This window comes from Neophocaena asiaeorientalis, unplaced genomic scaffold, assembly GCF_003031525.2.
Source record: "Neophocaena asiaeorientalis asiaeorientalis breed wild unplaced genomic scaffold, Neophocaena_asiaeorientalis_V1.1 scaffold357, whole genome shotgun sequence".
NCBI lineage: Eukaryota > Metazoa > Chordata > Mammalia > Artiodactyla > Phocoenidae > Neophocaena > Neophocaena asiaeorientalis.
In genome coordinates, this window is record NW_020173270.1 from 4,840,981 (window position 1) to 4,858,328 (window position 17,348).

Sequence of the window (17,348 nt, forward strand, 5' to 3'; positions counted from 1 at the left end):
TGCACACCACCCTGAGGTCCATCCTGCTCCAGTTCCATCCCGGCTCCAGCCCCAAGGTCGGGCCTGCTGCTCCTGCTTGCTGGACTTCTGTCTCCAAATCTGTGTTTTGGGGCCAACCCAGAGACTCCCGGGGCCTGACAGCCAATTTCTTTAAAAAGTGGTAGACAGATGCCCCCGTGGGGATGATCAGCCGATGGAACTAGCCCTCTCCTGCACTCCCATGCTGCCCAAATTCCCCCCTTCTGGAAGGTGGGGGGACCAGGAAGAAAGACCAGGAGCAGCCCCAGAATGGAGACACAATTTTGGTCGTTGCATTCTCCCTCTGGGCCTCAGTCTTCTCATCTGTAAAATGGGATGTGAGGTTCCTGCCAACCCTGGGAGCTTGGGGAAGGTTCCTGGCATAAACCCTCCCTCACCTGGAGACCAGTGCAGGGCTCACCTTTCCAACTGCTAAATCCCCATTCATGAGCCTGGCCAGCTCTTTCTCCAGCCACTTCTGTGTCTGCTGCGAAGTGGGGGCTCACCCCACCACCAGGGCTCCCAGGCTCAGCCGGCTCTTCTCTGTGGCTCTGTCACCACCCCTAAAAGATGCTGAAATAGTCCTGGGGAGCTCCTAGCCCACCCCCAGGTGCTGATTGGGGAACAGGCAAGACAGACAGGGTTAAGGGCCAGTGACACGGGGGCAGGCTAGGGGGAGGGGAGGGAAGACCGTTATCTCAGATGTTTCGTACTTTTCCAGCCGGCAGTGGGCAAAGGCCAAAGTCTGGGGAGCCGCGGCTCTCGCATGACCTCTCCCCTACTTTCAGGGACTGTTGCTCGTCATAATCCCTGGATGTCGGCTCCAGGAGAGCCCAGGGCCCCTGGCTGGGTCCTGTCCACTCTCAGAACAGAACCAAGAAGAACTGCCCAGGCCTCCGCTAGAGCCCTTCCCTCTGCCAAGAGCCCCCTTCCCTCATTGGAGCTGGCAACCCCCAACCCCCTGCCCGCAAGCAAGCTCTCCACAGCCAAACCAGAACAATCGATTCCTTCTAGAATCTTCTATCATTCATTTAGTCTCAATAAATATTCATTGAGCCAAACTTATTCCCTCCTCAGGGCCTTTGCACTAGCTGTTCCCTCTGCCTGGAACTCCTATCCCCTCCACCCCGAATCTATCACTGCGTTCACATATTTGGGAATGTCTTCTATCTGTGGATCTCAGCCCAGACAGCTGAGAGGCCGTCTCTGACCTCTCACCAGAGAGGAGCCCTCACCCTGTACCTCTTTATCACATCACTGGTTTCACTGAAATCCTCAGTATTTGAAAATTTCTTGTTTACTTGCCTGTATTCGTCCCTCATTCCTCCCCTGCCTCTTCATGTGAGTGACTTCGGGGCTCTTTTGTTCTCAGCTGGGTCCCCAGTGTCTAGGAAGTGCCCGGCACACAGGAGGTGCTCAGTCAACTCTTACTCATTGGGCACCTCCTGTGTGCCAAGCACTATTTAAGGCCCTGGGGATAAGGCAGTGGATGAGCTAGACCATAAATGCATAAACACACCAGAAAACTGACAAATGGGCAAATGCTACCAAGAAACTAAATGTCATCATGTAAAGGGCAACAGAGGGCTGGCAAAGGCTTCTTTTTAGAGGTGACATTTAGGGACTTTGCTGGTGGTCCATCTGTTAAGACTCCACGTTTCCAATGCAGGGGACGCGGGTTCAATCCCTGGTCGGGGAACTAAGATCTCACATGCCATGTGGCATGGCCAAAAAAAAAAAAGGTGACATTTAAGTACAGTCCTGAATAATGAGAAAGAGCCAGCCACTGGGAGATCTAGTGGAAGGGTGTTTCAGGCCAAGGAACAGCATGTGCAAAGGTCCTGGGGCAGGATGGGGCCTGGCGTGTTGGAGGAACAGCCAGGAGGCCCATGTGGATGGAGCAGAGTGAGAGAGGGAGGAGGGGAGGGCAGGGAGGGGACGGGGCAGGTCGTGCAGGGCCTTGCAGTCTGTGGCAAGGAGTTTGGTTTATATTAAATACAGCAGGAAGCTGTTGGAGATTAGTGAATGGATGACGAACCTTCTGTGTGCCCGGCACGATGGTAGGTGCTAGGTTTACACAGTAACTCAGACACCCTCCTTGCTTTCAAGAAGTTCACATCCTGGCGTACATTTCTCCCTGGACCAGCCATTATTTATTCATGCATCAAAAATTTAAGGATGACCTATTATGTGCTGCGCCAGAGTGGTTCTTTTATCTGACAGTAACATCTGTGGTTGTCACAACTGGGGGTGCTCCAGGCGTGGAATGAGTGAGGGTCAGGAATGCTGCTCCACACCTCACAATGCCTGGAACGGCCCCACACAGAGTAAGCCTGGCCCGGATGTCAGCAGTGCCTGGCGGGAGAATCCCTGCATTACAGTAACTGTCCCCCTCTGGATGGGGGACATTATCTCATTCTTGACCTCTGCATCTCTTATTTCCTTTTTAACCACTCTGTGTTGGATTTGTGTGTGTGTGTGTTGGATTTTTTTAAGGGGTTTGTTTGGTTTGGTTTGGCCTTCCTAGTCATAATATTTATTCAGCCTTTGCTGTGGAGGCTCCTTTCCAGGGCAGTGTCAGCAGGTGGAGAAAGTAGGTGAAGTTTGACTTCTGGGCTTGTCTCTGCCTCCCCCTCACTCCCATTTATGACTCTGAGGAGCCCCGGTGCCCTTGACATAGAACTTCCTCCTCTTCTTATCAAAACCTGCCAGAATCATGGATCTGGTATTACTCATTTACACCTTCACGTAGATTTAGACCCCATAGTCCACCTCCCCAGGATATTTGTACTTTTTTGTAATTTTATAATCATGGGCTTTGGAAGGCTTTTATGTGTCCTAATGAAGAGACGTCTGAAAAGGTAGGATAAAGATAAGCGTTTGAGGGACAAGAGGACTTTCTGATGCCCTTGGAATCCTATGACCTAATTTACTGGACATGACCACATGCTTCAAAGCGATGCTAAGTTGGAATCTAAAGTAAAATTCCCACAATAGATTCTACCAATGTGTTTAAGCACGAAACATGGGACTTCCCTGGTGGCGCAGTGGTTAAGAATCCGCCTGCCAATGCAGGGGACACGGGTTCGAGCCCTGGTCCAGGAAGATCCCACATGTCGTGGAGCAACTAAGCCCGTGCGCCACACCTACTGAGCCTGCACCACACCTACTAAAGCCCACACGCCTAGAGCCTGTGCTCCACAAGAAGAGAAGCCACTGCAATGAGAAGCCCGCGCACCGCAACGAAGAGCAGTCCCTGCTCGCCACAACTAGAGAAAGCCCGCGCACAGCAATGAAGACCCAATGCAGCCAAAAATTAATTAATTAATTATTTTAAAAGTATGAAACATAACACAAGAGGATGCTGTGTTGATTGAGGAGTACTGTGTTAATAAACAGATTTGCGGAACTTGGCAGAGCCTTTACAACACTCTGTAACACCCTTGGAAGGGACAGAGTTTGTAGCATTTCTTAAACATAATTGCATAGGTGTGAGCTTTGTTTTTAAGTTGCACTTCATTGATACTGAACCATTTCTGATATATGAAAACGTTTAAAGATACCCACTAGACTGACTGCAATACAAAAGACAACATCAGTTGTTGGCGGAAAATCTGGGGCAACTGGAACTCTCACCCACTGTTTGTGGGAACCAAAAGGGTCCAACCACTTGGGGAAACTTTGGACAATTGGGAAATCTCTTATAAAGTTAAACATGCATTTACCATATGACTTAGCAATTTTATTCCTGGGTATTTAGCTAAGAGAAATATAAATATATGTTCACAGAAGGACTTGTACATGAATGTTCACAGCAGCCTGATTCATAATTGTCCTGAACTGTAAACAACTCAAATACCCAACAATAGGGGAGTGGATAAACAAACTGGTATATCCATACAACACAACTGCACTCAGCCATAAAAAGGAATAAATTACTGATACATTCAACAGCATGGATGAATCTCAAATGTATTGTGATAAAAGAAGCCAGACACAAAAGAAGACTGTAGGATCCCACTTATATGACACCCAGAGAAGAGGCAAAAGTAATTCTTGGTGATAAAAAGTGGTTGCCTGAAGTAGAGTGGGCAATTGAGTGGACAGGGGCATGAAGGAACTTTCTAGGGTGGAGAAAATATTCCATATCTTATTTTTAATGGTGTTTACATGATTGTCTAGAATTGTCAAAACTCAGCCAATTGAACACACCTAAGACCTGTGCATCATTACTGTAAATTAATTCTACCTCAATAAAAAGCACACTAAATACATAAGGAACAACCACGTACATAATGCGTTTAGGAAAACATTAGAAACAACCAAAATATCTGTCAATAGGGGATTGATTAATAGAGTCTGATGTGTTAACACAATGGAATATTATGTAGCTGTGAAACAGAATGAGGGTTCTCTTTATGTACTGATATGGGACAATATTGAAAATATATGGTTATTTCAGTGTTTCTCAACATTTTTTTTATTCTGGCCCTCCCACAAGGGGTCTTTGAAAACATTTTCCTAACTGATCCCCCATGAAACTGTAAATCCACATGTATTCTATATACATGCTTGTGTACCATATGTATATCTGTGCTTTATACAGTAAAAGAGTAAGATTTTTTTTCACCCCCTAAGAACTAGTTTTCACAACCCCCTTGAAGATAATATCTTTCCCATTGAGAATGCACTGGTTAAGTAAAAATTAAGGTGCACAACACAAGATACTGTCTCTGTGTGACAAAAGGAAAAATGAATGTGTATACATGTTTCTTATATATTTATAGAATATCTCTGGAATGAGACACAAGAATCTGGTAACGGTGGTAACCCTCAGGGCTGGGAGCTGGGAGGTGGGATAGAGAAGAAGGAGGGCTTTTCCCTGCATAATCATTTATTTTGGAATTCTCAGCCATGTGCCCGATGTACATATTCCAGACAAAGAAATGCAATTTAACTTAAAAAAAAAAAAAAGAAATAGGGGCTTCCCTGGTGGTGCAGTGGTTGAGAGTCCACCTGCCGACGCAGGGGACACGGGTTCATGCCCTGGTCTGGTAAGATCCCACATGCTGCGGAGATGCTGGGCCCGTAAGCCACAGCCGCTGAGCCTGCACGTCCGGAGCCTGTGCTCCGCAACGGGAGAGGCCACAACAGTGAGAGGCCCGTGTACCGCAAAAAAATAAATAAATAAAACAATACAAATAAAATGAAAAACATACCTTTTCCATAGTTTCCCAAGTTTTCTAATACAAGCGCACCTTGTGTTAGAGTTAGTGTTTAGGAGCTGCCCCCTCTACAAAAGTAAATTGATCCACCTTGGGTCCCCAAAGTCCAGCATTCCCACTGCCTTGCCTGTAACATTCCTTAAATAAGGTGATGCCTCCCTTTCATCATTATTGCTTTATTCTGATGTGAACACTACCATATCAATAATTGCCAACCAAGTCCTGCCAGGAGGCAGTCTCCCTATACCTGTGCTTTTCTCACAGATCCCTCTTCCTTTCCATCTCTGAAGTTACCTCAGGGAAAATGTGCTCGAAGCACTTTGAGCTAATTCCAACTGCAGTGCGAATGACTGACATCAGGCACATAGATTCCTTTGCTTGGGAGCATTTACATTTTCTTATGGAGCCTTAAGGCATTATAACTCAAAGATTAGTTCTTAGCATTTCTCCCCAGGGCAAAAATCACCCCCTCTCAGATGTTACTTAGATATAACTAGACCTAGGTAAAATGTGAATGACTGATTTTGGGTGAATATATTATTTTTCTTGGGAACATTTACATTTCCTCATGGAGCCTGAAGGAACTGTAGCCCAGATCTATATTAGCTCTTATCTTTTCGCCCAGGGCAAATAACTTCCCTCTGTGGGTTTCAGATGTACTCAAGTGGTAAGATGTTCAAAAGCCACTGGGTTCTATGTGAAACACCATGAAATTATGATATTCAGTCTCACACCCTTAAACATACAAGATTCCTATCTATAAAATCCCAGCATTTAGTTTAGGGCACATAGAAACTGCTTCCTGAATCTTTACTGACTGGAGATTGCATACTGTACTAGATTCTAGCTCAGACAAGTGGTAGTTAAAAGTCAGAAAAGACTGAAAAAAATTCAAATGAGAAAACTCTTAAAATTGAGAAAATTCTAACCATTTCCTCTGCAGCTTGGGGACAGTTCTATAGGAGGTAGTATGATTCAGTGGCTAAGAAGAACTCAGGGTTTGGAGACAGATGGACGTGTGTGTGAACTCTACCTCCACTCCTCACAGATATTACAGATATTACGTTAGACCCTGGGAAGTCACTTCACTCCAGAACTCCCCTTTCCACTCTATAGCACTCTCGGGGTGCAGAGCTGTAGGAGTGTAGATTTGGGGCTGTTGGCCATCATTACCCCATGATGGGAGAAGCTATCTGAGAATGAAGCCCACCCAGAATACAGCAGAGCAGACAGAGAGCAATCAATCCCTGACAACATGGTCTGAAGTCCTGGACTCAGCCATACCTGAAATCCACTCCTTGGCTTCAGAAACATGGCAGTGATGTGAGCCAGTGACTTCCCCTTTTGGTTTAAAATTTTTGAGCTGGAGTTTCTGACCCTTTGCACTGAACAAACAAACATCAAAACAAACAAACAAAAAAACTATTTACTTTCCTTGATTAATCCTGTCCACAGAGCTGTCTCCCCCCTGCCCCAAACTTCACATTTGAATGTAGATTATAGAGATTAGCACTTAACACACTCTCCTTAGGTATTTGTTGATTGGTCCTGCCTGTCTGTATTGTCTTTTCAAAACTAGACTGAGTCCCTTGAAGGTTGAAGGCGGGTCTGTTCATCTCCCTTGACACTACTCAGGGCATGGTGGATGCTCAAGAATGTCTGGCCAGTTCTGAATTTGCCAAAATGGTCCTCGCCTATTCACATATCATTGCTTTCCTTCCCCCTTACTTTTTGGCTGTCAAATGCTCATAACTGAATCTCTTATACTCTAATCTGATGGCATGATATTAGCATTGGTTTGCACCAAGACCCTGTGTAAATTTTTTTAATTAAAAAAATATATAATTTTTGGACTTCCTTGGCAGTCCAGTGGTTAAGACTCTGTGCTTCCACTGCAGGGGGGCACAGGTTCGACCCCTGGTTGGGGAACTAAGATCCCGCATACCACATGGCACGGCCAAAAAAAAAAAAAGAATATTCCAGAACTCCAGAAATCCCTTTTCAGGAGTTACCCCTCCCCCCATGGAGATAACCACTGTTCTGAATTCCGTGGCATTATTTTTTGGCTCTCACTACTTCCTGTGTATCTGTCACCCTCCTCCTTCCCTCAGCTCCCACACTCTTGTGTTTCTGTTTATCTTCCAGTGGGCTTTGCACATGTTTATTACAATCCATCAGCAAGTCTTGATAGCTCTGCCTTCAAAACACGTTCATTCTTTGTCTGCTCCATTTCTACTGTCCTGGTCCAGCCCCATCCTCACTGGGCTGGACCAGTGCACTCTCCCCCTTCTCCTCCTCCTGGCTTCCATGCTTGCCCCCATAGTCTGCTTTCCTTATTAGGACTCAAAAAGCCCTCTCCCTCATTACCTTTGCACCACCTTCCACTGCTTTTCCTCTCTCTCCCTCCACACTGGACTCATGTCACCAGGCACGGTCCTCCCTCAGCGCCTCTGCACTTGCTGTCCTATCCCCTTTCCTAGATCTCCCTGTGGCTGGCTCCTTTCACCTTTAAATGGCTGCTCGAATTCACCTCCTCCATGAAGCTCTCCATGACTACCTTCTTTAAAACCAGTCTCCATCCCCATCTCGATTTATGTTTCTTCAGAGAAACTTACTGTCACCCGACACTATATATTTTGTTCATTTATCACAGTGTACATTCATTCAACAAACATTTATGGATTGTCTATTCTGTGCCAGGCAGAGGGACACATCCTAGGGAATGTCAATATTCATTCATTATTTCAGTCTACAAAAGTGTCTTTTACTCCTTCTATACATCAACATTGATCCAGGTGCTTAACAAGTCAGAGATAGGAAAGGTTGTGGGGTGGAGTACCATAAAGTCTCTAGCTAGAATTCACCTGCAAAATAGGGACAATCATTAGGACAAGACCTACTGTGTGCAGTATCCCTAGTGCCTGGAACTGTGCCTGGTACGCAGTAGCTGCCCAATCAATACTTGTAGAAGGAACAACTGAACATGTATAAATATAATCATGGAGTTTAGCGCCTGGCTGACAAACTACAGTCTATGGGCCAATTCTGGCCCCTTACTTGTTTTTATAAATAAAACTTTGTTGGCACATGGTCACTCCCACTAGTTTACATATTGTTTACAGTTGCTGTCACACAGTTGCATAGTCTTGACAGAGACACTTTGGCCCACAAAGCTGAAAATATTTACTATCTGGCCCTTTTCAGGAAACATTTTCTGTAATCCCCAGGTTCTGTGGATTAGACTTGCTCAGCCCAACAGCAGGATTAAGTCCACATGTGGTTACTGAGCACTTGAAGTATAAAAAGTGTGACTGAGGAACTGGATTTTAACTTTTATTTAATTTCTATTCATTTAAATTTTAAAAATTGATACTTAATTCAGTTAACAGACAACTTTTGAGTATATATGGAACAAGTTGCATATGTGAATCTACATTTTTACTGTAAATTTTCTGAACTCTATAAATACAGATCGAGGATTTCTGATGAAAACTGAGCATCCACATTGAGATGGGTTGTATGTGTGAAATACACATTGGATATCCAAGACTTAGCATGAAAAAAAGTGAAATACTGCGTTCATAACTGTGACATTGACTGCACGCTGAAATGGTAACAGTTTGGGTTTATGAATTCAGTCATTTAGATTGACAAAAATTTATTATTAATACGAAACTTCATTTTGCTCTGTACTTTTCTGATGTAACTGCTAAAAACTTTAAAGTGAGAATATTTCCATGGAACTGGCTGGGGTAGAACAGGGCCTGGGTTCGAATCCTGCCTCTACCACTTGTAACTGTGGGCAAATAACTTTGCTCCTCTTGACTCATTTTCTTTATCTGTAAAATGGGGGATAAAGACCCTGCTTCACCGGGTTCTTGGGGGTTTGATCCATTATAACATGTGGAGTGCTCAGAAGGGACGCCCACACAGCCAGGTCTCAAACTCTGGCCGTTTTTAGGGTAATTACTATTATTACTAGTATATGAATCTGTAAGAAACACGCCAGGCTCAGCTTCCGAGGTGCTTGAAGGGCAGATGTCTGCTTGTCATTTTCCGGCCCCCTCAGCCCTTTGGCCTCAGCACAAGTCTGGCCCTAATGACAGTCCCCATTCTGCACAGGAGGACAGAGGGGCTAATAAGGGGTTATGATTCACCATGGCCACTCCATGAGTCAGCCACCATTGAGACAACGCCCAGGTCCCCTGCCCCAGATGGGGACATGTCCCTCGGCACCATGTCACCTCCACATTCCTTTGGCTGCTTGCCAGAAGGTCCTTTCTACTTCTCCCTTTAGGTCAGTTTTGGGGGAAAGAGGTGAGGGGGTCTGGGAGCACCTGCTCACCCCCTCCCTTCCCCCTCTTCCTCCTCTTTCTCCGGGACTCTCCCTTGGGGTACGGCCAGGCCAGGCAGTGAGTAAAACCCTTGTGACATGGGTGTGGTTGAGGCAGGCCAGGGGCTGGGGACAGGGGGACTCTGATCGGGCTCTTGGGCAATGCCAACTGATTAACACCTAATCCTCCAGGCTTCCCAGTCCAAGGGGTTCCTGGCTCTCAGGGGTGACTGAAGACAGGAAGTTTGAACCAGGGTCTCCCAATACCATGAGAGGCGAGACTTTGTCAGGGGGTGGGAGGCTCCCTCTGCCCTTCCTAAAGCATGAAGGACGTTATGTCTGGGAATTCATTCATTCATTCTAGTGACCATTACTTCTTTTTTTTTTAATAGTTTATTTATTTATTTTTGGCTGCATTGGGTCTTCGTTGCTGCGTGCGGGCTGTCTCTAGTTGTGGCAAGCGGGGACTACTCTAGGCACGCGGCCTCAGTAGTTGTGGCGCACGGGCTTAGTTGCTCTGCGGTATGTGGGATCTTCCCAGACCAGGGCTCGAACCCGTGTCCCCTACATTAGCAGGTGGATTCTTAACCACTGCGCCACCCGGGAAGCCCCAATGACCACTACTTCTTGAGTGCCTGATGTGTGCCCGGTATTGGGGACCCAGCAGAGAACATAACCAATTATTCCCCATGCCCTGCCCCTGTGGAGCTGATGTTCTGAGGTGGGGAAGATGCTAAGTAAAATCAGTTGTGCATAAGCATGTAAATAAATAAATTGAAGAGAAACACAACATTGTAAATCAATTATACTTCAATTAGAAATTTAAAGAATAAATAAATTGGGAGAGACCAGGTATAGAAGAATAAAGCAGGAAAGAGAGATGGGAGGGGTTGGGTCAAGGAGGCCTCGGCAGAAAGATCCTGGGGAGTTGAGGGCAGGGTGGTGCCTTGTTCCAGGATGAGAAGGCTGATGTCAGTCCTGTGATGGTTCTAGAAGTTTCTGCGTGGGGCTGGATGGGATGTGTTTGTGGAAAGAGCTGGGAGGTCCCTTGGGTCAGAGATCTGGTTCTCCAAGCTTGGTGTCAGGGTCTAGCCCTGAGCCAACCATAGGAAGGGGGTCCCCCAGCTTCAGGAGACCAGGTGGCCTCTGGGACAGTACCCCATGAGGGTCCTGAGTCTAGACCAGCAAACGGGGTCAGCACCCCTGCCATCTCGCAATCCACACCCCTCTGCCCAGTCCTTCCCCCATGTCTCACCACCATCTCATCTCACCTCATCTCGGTGATTATTTTATGGCTGGTGGGTCCAAGGGTCAGAGCTGACCCTCTCACCAGGAAAAGGAGGCCTCCTACGGCTGTGGATGTGGTCAACTCAGCTTCCTTCCCCTTGTGGGCGAGGAGACCTTGTCTCCTCTGGCTCCACCCCTGGGGCTTCTGGGAGGGAGTCCTTAAGGTTCGGGTGGGGGAGGCATGTCGGGGTCCACAGAGCCTGAATTCGTCCTGGCCCTCCGTCCCTCACCTTCTGAATGTGTTTGCTGTAGCTGCTGAAACAAAGTCCCACAGACTGGGGGCCTGCAACAACAGAAATGTATTCTCTCCCAGTCCCAGAGGCTGGTAGTCCAAGATCAAGGTGTCAGCAGGGCTGGTTCCTTCTGAGGCCTCTCTCCTTGCCTTTTATATTAATTTTTAAAGAATTTATTATTTATTTATCAGCTGCGTTGGGTCCTGGTTGCTGCGCGCAGGCTTTCTCTAGTTGTGGTGAGCAGGGGGCTACTCTTCGCTGCGGTGCACAGGCTTCTCAGTGCAGTGGCTTCTCTTGTTGCGGAGCACGGGCTCTAGGAGTGTGGGCTTCAGTAGTTGTGGCTTGCGGGCTCCAGACATGCAGGCTCAGTCAGTGCGGCGCACGGGGCTTAGTTGCTCCACGGCATGTGGGATCTTCCCGGACCAGGGCTCGAACCTGTGTCCCCTGCACTGGCAGGCAGATTCTTAACCACTGCACCACAAAGGAAGCCCCTCTCCTTGCCTTTTAGATGCCATCTTGTCCCTGTATCTCTGTGTGCAATTGTCCCCTTTTTACAAGGACCTCAGTCTTATGGATTAGAGCTCACCCTAGTGACCTCACTTAACTTGATTACCTCTTTGAAAACCCCCAACTCCAAATACAGTCACATTCTGAGGCCCTGGGGGTTAGGACTCCAACATATGAATTTGGGCCTGGGGGATACAATTCAACCCCTAACACCCCTCAAAGCTGTGATGAAACCCAAGCCTGGTGGTCACCTCTCCAAGTAGCTGCCCTGACCACCCCAGCCAAAATCACCCCCCCATCCCAGTCACACCCAGTACAACCCCTTTGATGGGAGGGAATTCTGTTTATCTATCTATGTTATCTGTTTACACCAGGGAGCAGGGACCTGTATATTTTGATCACCGATATACCTCCAGCCACGAAATCAATCCCCCACCACCACTGAAGTGGCTCCAAACCCATCTGTGGAGCAAACCCCACAATTCAGTGTGCACCATGGGTCTCAAGAGAAATACACCTGCTCTCGGCCGAGTTGGGATATCTGTGTGGTCTCTAATCAATTCAAAACTTTCCCATTTTGTGTGCAATTGCTTTCTGGACTGGGTGCCAGGAGGTCGAAGTCCTAGCCCCAGCTCAGCAATCAACTTGGCTGTGACATCACAGAGTCACTCCTCCCTTCTGAGACTCTGGTTCCCCATCTGCAAAATGGGACGATGGATCTAAAGGTTATATAAAATGAAGCCCCTTCCAGGTTAAACATTGGGGTTAATGTTTAATCCCAGGGAGAATCTGACCAGGAGTGTAGTTTGATAAGAGTCGTGGGCCACGTTGTGTACATATATAAGGAGAAGCCCACCAGGTAGGGGACAATCCCATTCACGCATGAGCGAGGTGGAACGGGCTGAGAAAGTGTTAAGAAAGAACCGCGCCCTGATTCTTCTCTCTGGGAGCATGGTTAATCCCCAAATGTCCTCCCTGCTGCAGGAAGAACACTGTAGAAATCTCAGATCACCAACAGAATCTCCAAGTTAGAGTACACTTAAATGATCACCAAACCCTCAAGAGAATTTAGTAACTTTTTTTTTTTTTGGTGGCGCAGTGTAGCATGTGGGATCTTAGTTCCCGGAAGGACCAGGGATTGAACCCGTGCCCCCTGCAGTGGAAGCACTGAGTCAACCACTGGACTGCCAGGGAAGTCCCTAGTAACATTTATTTTCATGTTACATTGCTTTTACAATTACCTTTTAATTGGGGCATCTGATACTGGTCTAATTTACCATCGTGTTACTAAGTGTCTTTCAAAAATAAATTTATTGAAGAAAAAAAACCAAATACATAATAATGCTGAAGATGGTACTAAACTTTCTTCAACAAATGTACCTTAGGGCTTCCCTGGTGGCGCAGTGGTTGAGAATCTGCCTGCCAATGCACGGGACACGGGTTCAAGCCCTGGTCTGGGAAGATCCCACATGCCGCGGAGCAACACCACAACTACTAGCCCGTGCACCACAACTACTAAGCCTGCACGTCTGGAGCCTGTGCTCCGCAACAAGAGAGGCCGCGATAGTGAGAGGACCGCGCACTGCGATGAAGAGGGGCGCCCCCTTGCCGCAACTAGAGAAAGCCCTCCTACAGAAACGAAGACCCAACACAGCCAAAAATAAAAATAAATTAATTAATTACAATGTATCTTAAAAGGAAACATTATAACACCAGGTTTTAGGTTTTTTTAAGTATCAGGTGCCTAAAACAGATGCAAAAGAAAATAAACAATGTTATTATATTCTAGAGAGCTACTGTTGCCTGTGGAAGGTTCTGGATTAGGTGACTCTTAAAAACGTAGCAAAAATGTGTTAAAGACACAACAGCACCCGACTTGAGTGCTTCTTGACAGAATCAGACAGTTTAAAAAAGGATTGAAAAGTCATTTCTTACCTTTCATTAGGTTTATTTCGTATATGCAATTTGCATGCAAACGTGCATGGAGAATCCCAGCGGGGCCTCCAAAACAAACATGCATGCATGGAGAACTCACTCTGTGCATTGAATTCTCTCAAACCATCCCCACCCCCACTCTCTTGGACTTCCCTTCTCCACAAAAAACAACGCCATTTCTCCCAGGCCCAGCGTCTGGGTCTGGGCACCCAGTCTCATCAAAACCACAGCTAAGGGCTTCCCTGGTGGTGCAGTGGTTGAGAGTCCGCCTGCCGATGCAGGGGACACGGGTTCGTGCCCCGGTCCGGGAAGATCCCACATGCCACGGAGTGGCTGGGCCCGTGAGCCATGGCCGCTGAGCCTGTGCATCCGGAGCCTGTGCTCTGCAATGGGAGAGGCCACAACAGTGAGAGGCCTGCGTACCGCAAAAAAAAAAAAAAAAAAAAAACCACAGCTAAAATGCATTGATCACTCACTGTGCCAGGCACTGTGCAAAGGACACAAATAAACTTGATCCTCCAAAAACCCCAAATGAGTTGGGGACTTTGTAAATACCCATTTTGCAGATAAGTATACTGAGGCTCGCGGAGTGGATGCTCTAGCCCAAGCAGCTTGTAAGTAGTGATGCTGAAATTCAAGGCAGCAACGCTAAGTCAGAGCTGCCCCTGGGGTGAGCCAGAGTCAACCCCACGTAGCAGTGCTCATGGCAACAACAGGCCGGGGCTTTGTCGTGTCATCTAGCACAGAGCGCATGTCATGGTTACGGCTCTCTGGATTCAATTCCAGCCCCTCCTCTTGCAAGCCGTGTGACCTTGAGCAAGTTATTTGGCCTCTCTGTGCCTCTACTCCTCCCAAAATGGGGAGAATAGTAAAGATCCAGAGAACTCTTATACAGGAGCGGTGGCATACCATGGCTGGGGAGAGGGGAGCAGCTCACCCCAGGTGCTATCAAAAATGAGGCCCATTAATTTCTAAAATATACAAACAGCTTGTATAACTCAAAAATAAAAAAACCCAAACAACCCGAACAAAAAATGAGCGGAAGACCTAAATCAACATTTCTCCAAAGAAGACATATAGATGTCCAAGAGGCACATGAAAAGATGCTCAACATCGCTAATTATTAGAGAAATGCAGATCAAAACTACTATGAGGCATCACCTCACACTGTTCAGAATGGCCATCATCAAAAAGTCTGCAGATAAAAAAATGCTGGTGACGGTGTGGAGAAAAGAGAACCCTCCTACACTGTTGGTGGGTATGTAAACTGGTGCAGCCGCTATGGAGATTCCTTAAAAAACTAAAACTACAGTTGCCATATGATCCAGCAATCCCACTCCTGGGCACACATCCAGAGAAAACTCTAATTCTAAAATATGCATGCACCCCAATGTTCACAGCAGCACTATTTACAATAGCTAAGGCATGGAAACAACATAAATGTCCATCAACAGGTGAATGGATAAAGATGTGGGATATATGCAATGGAATACTACTTAGCCATAAAAAAGAATGAAATGATGCCACGTGCAGCAACATGGATGGACCTAGAGATTCTCATACTAAGTGAAGTAAGTCAAGCAGAGAAAGACAGATATCATATAATATCACTTATATGTGGAACCTAAAATATGACACAAATGAACTTATTTACAAAACAGAAAACAAATGTATGGTTACCAAAGGGGTAAGGAAGTGGGGGAGGGATAAATTAGGAGTTTGGGATTAGCAGATACAAACTACTACATATGAAATGGATAAACAACAAGGTCCTACTGTATAGCACAGGAAACTATATTCAATGTCTTTTAATAAACCATAATGGAAAAGAATCTGAAAAGTGTATCTATCTGATACACTTTGCTGTACACCAGAAACTAACACACACTGTAAATCAACTACACTTCAATTTATAAAAAAGAAAATCTGAAGTAAAAAAAGGGGAGCCCATTGTCTGCGGAGAATTCAGAAACTGATAATAAACCTGATTTTATTATTATTTTTTTATCAACGTGCATAGACAATTCTGAACAATGTCAGTGTCAAAATAATCTCCCCTTAAGAAATCTTTTATTGATCTAAACCAGGGAGTGAGCAAAGGTTTTCCATAAAGGGCCAGATAGTAAATATTTTCAGCTCTTTGGGCCAGATGGCAACTACTCAGCTTGTGATCCCAGCAAGAAAGGCACTGCAGACAGTTCATCAATGAATACGGCCCAGTGCCAGGAAAGCTCTTTATATGGACACTGAAATTTGAATCCTCTATACTTTGCACATGTGAAATATTATTCTCTTTTTGATTTTTTTTAAAGATTTTTTTTTTGATGTGGACCATTTTTAAAGTCTTCCTTGAATTTGTTACAATACTGCTTCTGTTTTTGTTTGTTTGGGTTTTTTTTGCAATACGCGGGCCTCTCACTGTTGTGGCCTCTCCTGTTGCGGAGCACAGGCTCCGGACGCGCAGGCTCAGTGGCCATGGCTCACGGGCCCAGCTGCTCCACGGCATGTGGGATCCTCCCGGACTGGGGCACGAACCCGTATCCCCTGCATCGGCAGGTGGACTCCCAACCACTGCACCACCAGGGAAGCCCTGCTTCTGTTTTATGCTTTGGTTTTTTGGCCACGAGGCATGTGGGATCTTAGCTCCCTGACCAGGGATCGAACCCACACCCCCTGCATTGGAAGGCGAAGTCTTAACCACTGGATCACCAGGGAAGTCCCTCTATTTTTGATTTTTTTCCCAACCAGTTAAAAAAAAAAAACAAAAAAACCCCTCCTTAGCTCCTACAAAAATAAGCTGGATTTGGCTGACAAGTCATGGCCTGTCCACTCTTGGTCTGAACAATTGCTGTGGTTTAACCACTGGAAGTTTTGAATTAGCACATTTTATTACTTATCCTTTAATAAACATTGTAATATACACAGAAGTGAATTTGGAGAACTTCATGCAATGCATTTGGCTCCAGACACACACAGACTCAGCTATACACATTCATTTGAAGAGTTAGTTCTTAACGATTCTAATTCTTTTGAGTTCTCTTTGGAAACAGTTCATATTTCCAACCCTTGTGGTATTACACGATCTTGTGTTTAAACAGTAGATTTGAAATAAACAGTGATGGGCCAGTGATTTTAAATGCAAAGAGACAGAGTTTGAGCTACTTCACTTTTTTTTTTTTCCCTATCTGACCACTTGGACCTTCTATTTCTGTTTAAAAGTTTAGACAGTGCACCAATTGCAAATTATAATATTTTTGTTTGGCAAGCTCAAATTTTAATTCATTTTTACTGGATTTGAGCCATATCTTTAAAATGGAAATATCAATAATTTCCTCCTTTAAATTATTATTCTTGTTTGATGATTTAAACTTATTAAACTATAAAGCTATTATTCATTGCTGCAACAGATCAGTAGAGATATGTACCTACATGTAAAGAGAAGTTTTTCTTTAAAAAAAAGTTCATTAATGGAATTAAAATGTATCCATTCATCACCTTTTTCCCTTTATTGGACTGGGATATTTATTTATTTAAATTTTATTTATTTATTTATTTGCGGTACACGGGCCGCTCACTGTTGTGGCCTCTCCCGTTACGGAGCACAGGCTACGGACATGCAGGCTCAGCGGCCATGGCTCACGGGCCCAGCCACTCCATGGCATGTGGGATCTTCCCGGACCGGGGCACAAACCCGTGTCCCCTGAATCGGCAGGCGGACTCTCAACCACTGTGCCACCATGGAAGCCCTATTTATTTAATTTTTTAACATCTTTATTGGAGTATAATTGGTTTACAATGGTGTGTTAGTTT

At 45.7% G+C, this 17,348-nt stretch overlaps 1 protein-coding gene across 2 annotated transcripts in view; it reads right to left on the reverse strand.

Moving 5' to 3' along the window:
- CREB3L3 (cAMP responsive element binding protein 3 like 3) overlaps positions 1-17,348 on the reverse strand; it is a 40,445-nt gene that overhangs the window by 10,950 nt on the left and 12,147 nt on the right. For both annotated transcript variants that reach the window (XM_024745687.1, XM_024745688.1), the window contains exon 3: positions 440-581. In XM_024745687.1, the coding sequence (XP_024601455.1) occupies positions 440-466 (27 nt within the window). In that variant the 5' untranslated portion in view covers positions 467-581. The remainder of the gene's footprint in view (positions 1-439; positions 582-17,348) is intronic.